The sequence below is a fragment of the Nestor notabilis genome, unplaced genomic scaffold, assembly GCF_000696875.1.
Source record: "Nestor notabilis isolate BGI_N333 unplaced genomic scaffold, ASM69687v1 scaffold118, whole genome shotgun sequence".
NCBI classification, from domain to species: domain Eukaryota; kingdom Metazoa; phylum Chordata; class Aves; order Psittaciformes; family Psittacidae; genus Nestor; species Nestor notabilis.
Window position 1 is genome coordinate 2242 of NW_009940316.1, and position 10553 is coordinate 12794.

Below are 10553 nucleotides of genomic sequence, written 5' to 3' on the forward strand. Positions count from 1 at the left end.
TATGTGTTAAAATGTGCCCTCTGTGGCTTTGCCAGCTCTTGAAGTTGCAGCAATACTCTTACCTCTTTCACTGCAAGAAGTCAGATTGTACTTTGTATTTCTTACTCTCTCCAAAACTAATAATTCTTGACACTTAGAGCTTCTCTTCTGTGAATTCTGACTGTTCACTGCACAGATTTCCAAGTTAATGGTCCAGTTCCCTGGTACTTCTGTGTTACAGTGTTCGCTTATTTGGAGGAGTTATGCAAATTTTATCACTAAAGTACTGACATACCTTTTCTGAATGTTGCTCACTTGTCCAGTCATGTTCTAATTTTAACTCTCTTCAGAAATGGTAATGCAAGGGAGATAGTTTTAATTTATTCTCTTTCCATGCAAAAACTGAGGAAAAGAAGACACAGTTTCCAAAAGTCAGCTATATTAGGAAATAGATGTTCCATTCCTTGCAGTTTTAATTATACAACTAATTGATATTCTAGAGTATTTTCCTTCCTTTGAAATTCTTCCTCTCCTACTAGAAGTCCAGGCCTGTGTTGGCATCATTCTCTGGTATCTTTGCCATATTCCTGCTCGTGCATGGGGGAACCTGCAGCCAGGGGAAGAGCATGTCTGGACAAGGGACTACCTTTCCCATAGTCATGGAAAAGCATTTCATAGCACTGTCAGTTTTCTGCAGCAGTGAAGAACATTTCCCAGTTCCCAGAGCATCCTGCTGTGACAACCACCTTTCAGCAGCCTCCCAGGAGATGACATTTGAAGAGACAACATCAAACACACAGACACAAGCAGTTTTGAATCTCTGCATGTAATTGCACTTTCATTATCTGTTCAGTAGGAATCACTTCAGATGACTCACAAAGAAAACAGAGGTATTTCTGATGGAAATTTTATGCATCCAGATAACATGGGGGGTTTCCTGTTTTTTTGGCACACCACCTGTTTCTTGTAGGGAGTTTTGGGTCTAATTCATCTGTCCTGTTTCCATTGCAGCATATTTACTTTGTGCTGCTGCATTGGAAATAGCTGAATTTAAAAAGCAGTCCAGGTATCTGTTTTGTATGAGGTTTTTGTCTTCCAAAACCCATATGACATCTCCTCTGACTCCCCTTTGCATCAGTTTAATGACAGTTTAGTAAGTTTATGTGCATACATTTAATTTTGAAAATGTAAGCCCTAGCAAAGGACTTGCCCATGTGGTGGTGAACTGCCAATAAATCATGTTCCAGCTGCGTATATACTGCATTTCAAGGTTATTTCCACATATCCACTGTCCAGACTCATTAGCTGAGTGCCAGATTTGACTGTGGAATAAGTGGATGTACTTACATTGACACCATTTTTCTACCCTAGACTCAGAGTGTTGATTTGTTGTCTGTTTGCTTCAACAATGAAGTCAGACCCAGCTATTCCCTCATGCCAAAGACAAAGGCTTCAGCCAAGATCCTGTCAACTGTGTAAAATTAAAGTTTAAGAAGGTGGAGAAAGGATTCATATGTATGTGCTCCTGCTAAGTGCAGTAACGGGGCAAGGAAGACAACAGAATACCATTTCCAAGCCCTCTGCCAGGTGAACCAGTGTGCAATAGGACACTCCTGTACGTAGACAGCTCAGAGTGCAGTGCTTATTTTCAATATCTGAAATAATTCAGAGACCAGCAGGAAAAGGGCCAGTCACAGAGCTGGGATTTTGAAGATGGTACCTGCTTTCACTCCCAGCTCTAATGAACAGTTTTCCTCTTAAACACTGTTTGGGGGTCAAAAGCCAGTGAGATCTGTGAGCTCACTTGCTTTTGTTTGCTGTGCTGATGTGTGGAACATCTGGTGTCACGTTGTTGCTGAAGGATGGATGGATGCAGCTGGGTTTGAAATCAAGAGTGACTGCATAGCCTCTCTCACACGGTTCTACCAGTTCCTCTTAGCAGCTCTCACACTGTATCGTGCTGGCTCTGGGTGCTGTATTTAGACATTGCTGACATCTGCAACTCACTGATGGAAAAAAAAGGCTGCAAAAGACCTGAGTTTGTAAATTCATAGAAGGCACAAACATCTGCTCTTAAATGTTTTCTTTGCACCATTAATTAGACACTTACAAAGTCATGAACTGGGATGGCTTTATCACAAGATTTGAGGAAAATTCAACTTCTGCATCATAAACATTAAATACTGTAATAAAACCAATGGCAGGGAATATGCTGAACTATCAAATGTTCCCTCCCTGTTAATTGACAACCATTTATAATAACAGAGGGTTATTATTAGTATTAACTGTGGAGAAGACAGCTGAAAAGAAGCCAAGATCACTTCAGATTTGACTGTATTTCATTTTAATAGACAGCACATGATGACATATATGGGGAAAATAAGGAGAAGAAAAAGACATTTCAAATGTAAATGTCAGTTAATGTTGTTCTCTGAACCCGAGATGCTGCTAGTTACTAGAATTCTTCCACATGCTTTTCCTCTTACTGAGACTGAGCCCTCAGATGGATTGCCACCACATATAAAGGTGACATGACATAAAGGTCATCTCTTCTGTCACTTGCTGAAACCCAGATCTGCCCTCAGGATTTTAGTGTGGAATCACCCACACGTTTATGGGTGAAATCACTGACTCCAGGAGAGCTGTGCCCCTGGCTGCAGGTTGTTGATGGACTTTACTCTGCAAAGAACACGTGAAGGAGCAGACATGGCCTTTTTGAAGTCCTCCACATGGTATCTGAGGTTCCCAGGTCCTGCTCCTCTGTCGGTGTTGCTACCTGGCAGGTGTTCATGCAGTGTGGACCTTCTCCCACATTGATCCCATGAGCCAGCCACAGCTATGGGTGGGCAACAGGCTGGATTGTACCGCCACATCTAACAGTACAGCTGGGACTGAGTATCTTCCTTTTCAACCTAGTGCCACAGCAACATACAACATGACTTTTAATCTATTTTAAAAGTTAGGATTTAGTAGGTAAGCATTGAAAGTCGCTGTCATTTACGCCTGCTTATTCACTCTAACCAGTCTTAGGGTGCCATTAGCGATGAGAACTGCCTCTTCAGTTTTAAATGTCATATTTGAATGTGTATCTCCTCAACAAGGAAGCCATTTGTAAATTTTATTTTAGGTCATTCCACAGGGGAGTTCTTTCTTTCTGCATTATTTCACTCTTTCAAACCGCTAAAGGAAGGCTTTTCTAATTTGAAATTACTCATAGGAAACTGGTGGTCTCTTTATTTACATCCAACACAAAATAATATCAATTACTGAAAATGTAATTTTGAGTGCTGGGTCTTCTCAACCCTTTAAAATCCTGGGAATTTTTACTTTGACAACTCATCCATTGCAATACTTCCTCCCTGCAGGAAGTGAGGTTTAGTGTTCTCATAGTTTGTAAAATGATACCTTCAGCTATGTATTCATTTTAATTTTGTTCTTTTAGAGCCTTAAAAATAATATTTTCTTTCCAATTATGTTTACCATCCTTTTCCATTTGGAAATAAAATGATCTTTCTTATGGTCCCTGTTGGTTTCCTATGATGGAGAAACTGACACTGCAGGGACATACACACTCATTTGTCAAAACCAGTACAAAGATGAATGAGTGCCAGCAGTGTTCTGGGAATAAAGTTTATTAGTAAGGATATACTCCCTTAGCTGTCATTGGATGACTATCATTGATGTAAACCAGCTAAATTAATGAGGAGGTTTTCATATACAAAAGCTCTTTTTAATATTTGAGCCTTGAATATTAAGTAATAACAAGGAAAATGCTTGCTGGACTGTGTTTTATATAATACTATGTAATCACCAGGTCAGTTAAGTCACTCAGCACTGATGGTTAATCCCTAAAGCAGCATTACTGCAGTCAAAAATGAGCACCTGGTACTTTTATTCAGTAAGAGAATATTAGAAAGTATGGTCTTTTTTTGGTTTAATCATGTTTGTGTTGAAGTAAGCATTACTGCTAAAACCAGCTTGAGCTGAAACTGCAGACATTGGCTCCATTATCAAGGTGAGGCAAAGCTTCATGTCTTGCAGCTGAGAGGAAATCAACCCCTGAGTCAACATTGCATATTTGAGATAACTCTGCAGTCCTTTGACACTATCCATCACCAGGGGCAAAATGAGTTCTGGAGTAAACAGATCTAATAAAAAAATAAAGCTCTAAGTGTCATTGGGCTTATATTATGACAGCTTTCCTAACCTGCTGCAATAGGTGTTTAAATCATAGAGTAGCAACTTCTGGTTTTAGTAAATACCAGCAAGATGCTGATACTCTATGTTAAATAGCACCTTATCACCAGACAAAGTATATTTCTGTAGAGCTTCAGGATGTTGGGAAGCCTCTCCCTTGCATACAGATAAAACACTTCCAACAGGACAAGGCAGCTCTAAAGGTACCTGCAAGGACTCAGCAGGTTCTGGAAGACAGTGTCTTGCCAGAGAAGCTCATCTGCTGTTGCCTAATTTTCCCTACTTCAAGGCTGTGCAAGTAATTCAGATATTCTGTTTAATCTCACAGAACACAGACTTTTTCATAGAATATGCAAGATGAAAATAATGAATCCCCAGGCTTTAAAGGTATTGGAAGTATTGCTGCTTCCTGAGACTTACCACTGAGCTACCTCAGCATCTGCTAACTCCTCGGTAAATCATGTCTTCCAATAGCAGGGTAAGAGTGAGTAATGAGCAGCAGATTTAAGTATTTATCCACAACCATTGAAATCAAATTGCTCTGCAGGAGAGTACGTTCTGCTCTGGATATCACAGAAGTCTCAATGTTTTTGTTTAGGAAGCTGAACTGATCAGAAATATTCAGGAGCTTTTGAAAAGAACTTTGTCGCAAGCTGCTAACCAGATGCGGTAAGACAATTTCCATGATACCATTGTAGCTAACTTATACAGCCAAATATATAGGGGTAAACTGCCCAGGGGATAAAGATCATCCCAGTGCCAGACTTATGAGCTGTGTGGATTCTGTTTAAACCTGAAAAAAGGTGCTCAGTGATGAAACTCCAGGATTTTCAAGTAGGATAAGGTAGGAGGAATTGTACCCTAGAGCCATGATTTAGATTTTCATTCCTGGTTTCCAGTCTGTGTATTGAGTTCTCTAATTCTCCAACACTAAACTTCAGTGCAATGAAAGTATCTGGATATCACTCTGCTTTGTAATACATTTGTAATATAGGCTCTTTAAAATAGTTTATCCGATCAAAGGACCTTTTCAAGATGAGTTTTTTGCCACCAGATGTCAGTATGAACATAAAATATGAACCTTCATTCTACCTTCTGTATCACTATGGATGTTCTTTGCAATTCAAAAGGAGTATTTGCTTTTAATTTATAACAAGCCCGTTGGAAAGATGTTACCCGAATCCTAAGGTGCATCGATATGAAGGAATCCTCTGCTGTAAGCCTTGATAGTTTAGGTTTTATTTTTTGTTCATCTCTTCTAATTTGTGCTATTTACCAGATAAAGTGAAATATATTCAGAAAGAATGTTTATGAACGCAAAATAATTTAAAGTAGTTCTATTACATCAGAGTATGAGAAAAGTCTACCGAGTTTAGGCTTCGCTTTTTGTAATTGATATAAGATCGTTTTAGCACTATTTAGTATCGTCGTTTGGCATCAGTGGCCAGCAGTCTCTGCCATTCCTTAGGTCAGAGTGCCATCTGGTGTTAACAGTTGATAACGACCCCCTGTCTTTTGTAATCTGAAGTCATTCTGATTAATTGGGCGACCTGTGATTCATTTAATTGGCAACAAAGGAGCAGTTTTTACACTACATATCATTGTACTTCTCTCTTCCAAGGACAACAACACTGCCTGCATGCTGCAGTCTTTGAAAGGCTGGATAGGAGGGCTCAGAGAATGATAGAGGGTCACTTTATGGACGTCTTAAATTTGAGTTGCACTCAATATGCTGCAGAATGAGGAGGATGGCTCTTCTACTAGCACTACCTGATGTCTTAGTATGAGAAGAGTGTTCTGTTAGGCGAAACTCCTACCTGTTCTCCCCATTTAACTGCAACTGTAACCACTATTGAAAAAAATCCTGTGTTTTAGGATTATTATGTGAAATACAAAGTCCAACAACTCCTTTAACTCAGGGTATAAGAGCTCTAAGCCTTCAGGAGGCACAGAACAGTCCTGAATGTCTAGGGTAAGGATTAGCACATCAAGCTTACTGTCCTTCCAGCAGATAGTTGTGGGAGAGAAGATCTGGTTAGGATTTTCCATACAGAAAGGAAAGTTTATGTTCTCATTGCTCTTGAAAGACAAAGCCTCAGAGCTTAGCTTCATAAATGTCTGTGACAGCTTTGTTAATTGTATTGTTTTCCACTAACAGTGTGTAATAATAATGACTTCTCAGGTTAAATCGAGATCACAAAGAGATTTGTGAAATGGACTGGTCAGACAAAGTTGAGACGTACAACATTGATGATAAATGTGGCAGATACAGTAACCAGAGCACCAACATCCAGTTCCATCCTAGTTCAGTGAAGTATGAGGAGAGGTGAGTAGTTGCTGTCTTTATCCTCTGGTGAGCTACAACACATCCTCTGTGTCAGTGAAAGCTGCCATGCTGGTCTGAGTTAAAGGTGTGATTGCTGCTTCTTTGGACATACAATGTCAAAGCTTTAAAATAGCTGCATGGACAGTAAAGGTAGTACTGCCATGTCAGCATGGCATGCCACTGATGGTAAAGTTGCTTCACTATATGCAATAGATGTTAGAAATGGGCTTTATACTGTTAAAGGCTGGTCTAAATCCTATTGAGACCTACTGTTTGACATCAGCAGGCATGCCACTCTTTTGGGAAAGGCAAGTGCTTCCAGAAACAGAGAGGATAACTATTACATTAAATCCTGCTGCTTCCCCCTCCCCTTTCAGGCAGTGTTCATATGATGCAGTGTTCCAGGTGCTATGTAGTTCCTTCTGCTGCTCAAAAGGGTGAAGTATAACCAGAGATCTTGTTTCTTTTTGTTTCAAAGTAGACACAGACTGTCAAGATTAAATATATTCATGGGTTTCTTTGCTCATGACTTAATTGCTTGTGCTTGCACAAAAAAATATGTGTCTACTTTCTTTACCTTAGTAGCATCTGAAGTTGGAAGAACTTTGGATGACTTTGTGTATTAATTCCCTCAGAAACTACAGAATGAATGAGAGCTTATTCATTTTATAAAGAATTAGTTGTCTTCCTTCATGGTAAGTCTGGACTGCATGCAACAGCGACATCAAATAGAGGTTGACAACACTTATGCCATGAGAGAACCAGCTTCAGATTGTCTTCTTGAGTGCAACTGGAACAAAAGAGCAAGGTTCCTATTTACCATTCACCTCTTCTTCCAGTGCCTCAACACCAGAGACATGGGCCAAGTTCACTCATGACAACATCTATAGGGCAGAACGAGAAAAACTGGCTTCCGTCAATCTCCGTGCCTTGATTGACAGTATCCTTCACGACGTGTCTGAGGACCTGAGGAGGCAATGTGCTGCTGTGAATGAGGCTTTTGTCAGGCGCTGTGAGGAGCTGGATGATGCAAAACACAACCTAGAGCATCATTTGAAAAACGTAAGTCCTGGTTTTGGAATGCTGGCTACAGGCATTGAAGTCTCATTCGAGAAGATCACAGTAGATTTGTCCTCTAGAAGAAAACGTATCCACGTCAGGTATCAAACACTATTTTGTGTCAGCTTACTACCTGACAAGAGTCTGGTCGTGGCTCCAATTTAGCCTTTCTCCTATGTGTTGTGCTTCTCTAACCAGGAGATGGAGGTAAATATGAAGAAAGTCAAATGGAAGTTCTCAATCTCATTCAAAATAACTTGAATTCTTCTTGGATAATGTACAGCTAAAAATTTACAATTAAAAGCAATTCATGGAGGTGGGATGTGTTGTCAGCTCACATGAGACACGAAAGAGATTTTGAACAGGCCGCAGAATATTTTCTGCTGCTTTTTAGAAAGACCAGATTCTCATTTTAGTAGCAGAAATACAGAGGTCAAAACCACCTTTGAACTTCTATTTCTTCTCTATTCTGGCTAAACAGGAGGTCAAACCCATAACTGCTTCACTAGGACCATGAACAGATGGACAGAGTGTGTATCTGTTTTTAAACAGTTCTTTTTCTTGGGTGTCCTCTTAGGTGCTTAGGGAGATTGGAGATCAAGAAGCTAACATTGCTGCTCTCAAAAAAGCCATCAAAGACAAAGAAGCCCCCATGAAAGTTGCTCAAACAAGACTGTATGACAGGTCTTTTAGGCCCAACGTAGAGCTCTGCAGAGACGAAGCACAATTCAGGTAAACCCTTAAGTCCTCTAAGGTGTCCATTCTATCCAGAAGTGTTGTTAGACAGGTTTTGCACCTTTTATTGGCAACACATAGCCTTTAGCTTTTATTACTAGGTTTGATTCTGATATAAGTCAGAAATAATACAATTGACTGAAATCACTGTGAGGAAAATATCACTTTAACCTAATGTATTGGCAAGTGGAAAATCTATAGACTCAAATCTGCCTTTTGCCTTTGTACTTTCTTCTCTGAACTGTGTGGTTTCTTTTTGATATATGATCCAGAAAAATTGGACAGCATGTGGATCACTTGCAATCCTGTGGCTCTTTAGCAAAAGTCACCACAAGGTGGACTATGTGCCAAATGAATTATGCTTCAAGTGCTGAGGATATAAATGGGCTGCAACATACACATAGTCTGAGACAAGTCCTCAGTACTACAAAGCATCGGGCTGGTGGCATTTGATTTCCAGTAATAATCCATTTTAAAACTGGAGGTCAACAAATCCTTTCAAATTAAAGGTCTGAATGTCACATTTGTCAGTTTTGATCTCATTACAGGCTTTGCAATTGATTCTCCTCCTTCACATTTTCCTACCGTTAGAAGTGGGGGACCAGCTTTTGCAGGCTTATAATATCCTTGTAGCAAAGAACCTACCATTCAAAGCCAATATGCTGAGCTTACTACAGTGAGAAAAGGAGTTATAGTTAATCCAGGTGCTTTGTACCATCTCAGACACACTTATTTAAGGTCCTGATTCAGCAACCCATCCATGCACAAGCTTTTCAGTATGTATTTTGTCTTCACTGGGATTTAAGGACACGGGCAAGTGCTTTGCTGAATGGGCATGTGTTTAATTGCCAGGCTTACACTGTTTGTAGTTACTCAGTTTGCCCAGAACACAGGGATCTTGTTTTCCCAGGAAGTAAATATGTGCCTTCTCTGCAGCAGATTGCAGTAGAGCATGTAACCCCCACTGCCTTTTAGTTGAAACGATGTGCTGCTTTAAAATGGGTTGCTGCTTTTTAAAAATGAAGTTTTACTGCTTCTTTAAAAGCTTATCTGCTTTTAAAAACTGTTCTCTGATCTCTGGTACAAGTATCATCTTTAATCCTTGGGTTTTATACCAGTGAACAGATATCAAAAACCAGGCTTAACAAAATGTAGATCCAATCAAACTGGGTGATTTATCTAACAATTTTTGTCCTATAATTTTAGAACAAGTGTTCTACACAGTGGGAGAGGGTGAGGATAGACAGTTTCACTGTGCTTAGTGGCAAAAGACATTCTTGGTACTGTCTGAATCATGGGATACTTCTATATAGAAGCTGTGAAAGTGAACCCTCCTTATGACCAAGTATGTAGGACCTCTCTGAGCTCCTTTGTTGTTGGATATTATGATTCCATAGCTGTTGATCTTTATTCCTACTATAGTTCTATATCTATATCTATAGTCCTATATAGTTCTATGTCTTTTCAAACATTAACTGGCTTCTTTCTGCTCTTTCTTTTACTACTTACTGTAATTCTGTTTAGGTTGATCGGTGAAGTCGAAGAACTAACGGAGACCATTAAATCCCTGAAGCAAAAACTGCTGGAATCTGAACAGTCTCTGAGGAACCTGGAAGACACACGGATGGATTTAGAAAAGGAAATAGCTGTGAAAAGAAACAGTATTTTTATTGACAGACAGAAGTGCATGGCCCACCGTATGCACTACCCTGTTGTTCTTAAATTAGCAGGTTATTAGGAGTAATGGCTGTACTAACTGCAAAGTCTGGAAGAAAAATGGAGTCTAGAATCTTTCATATAAAATCTATGGATAATATTATACACAAAATTCACTGTATTTTCTTCTATTTGGATTAAAATGCATTGATATATTCTCATGGTGAGCTTTGAGTCTTGCTTTTAAAAGCTTTTTATAGGATTTATAACCTTGCCTGTAGAAGTATAGCGAGTTTAAAATACAGCTTAAAGGCAGTTCATTACATCTAGAATGAATCTGTATCATATATGCCTAACTTGTACGGTATGTGATATTTGGGGGTTTCACCCTAATGAGTGAATAAGTTGAGTGAGTCTTTCTTGTGAATAATAATGATATACATAGATGTAGATATAACATTGGTAGCTTGCTAGGCAGCCTGAAATGATAGCAATAAAACTGCTTGCCTAACAGAAGATCACATGCTCAGCAAGGAAACAAATGATAGATTTTTAAGCTGCTCAAACATTATTAGTGAGGAAGGAAGAGTTTGCACAGGTT

The 10553-nt window shown here is 39.4% G+C and overlaps 1 protein-coding gene across 1 annotated transcript in view; it reads left to right on the forward strand.

Moving 5' to 3' along the window:
- TEKT4 (tektin 4) overlaps nucleotides 1–10093 on the forward strand; it is a 12323-nt gene extending 2230 nt beyond the window's left edge. The window contains exons 3-7 of the mRNA XM_010020264.1: nucleotides 4775–4845; nucleotides 6359–6502; nucleotides 7342–7564; nucleotides 8139–8293; nucleotides 9821–10093. Of these exons, the coding sequence (XP_010018566.1) occupies nucleotides 4775–4845; nucleotides 6359–6502; nucleotides 7342–7564; nucleotides 8139–8293; nucleotides 9821–10034 (807 nt within the window). The 3' untranslated portion in view covers nucleotides 10035–10093. The remainder of the gene's footprint in view (nucleotides 1–4774; nucleotides 4846–6358; nucleotides 6503–7341; nucleotides 7565–8138; nucleotides 8294–9820) is intronic.
- The last annotated feature ends 460 nt before the right edge of the window (nucleotides 10094–10553 follow it).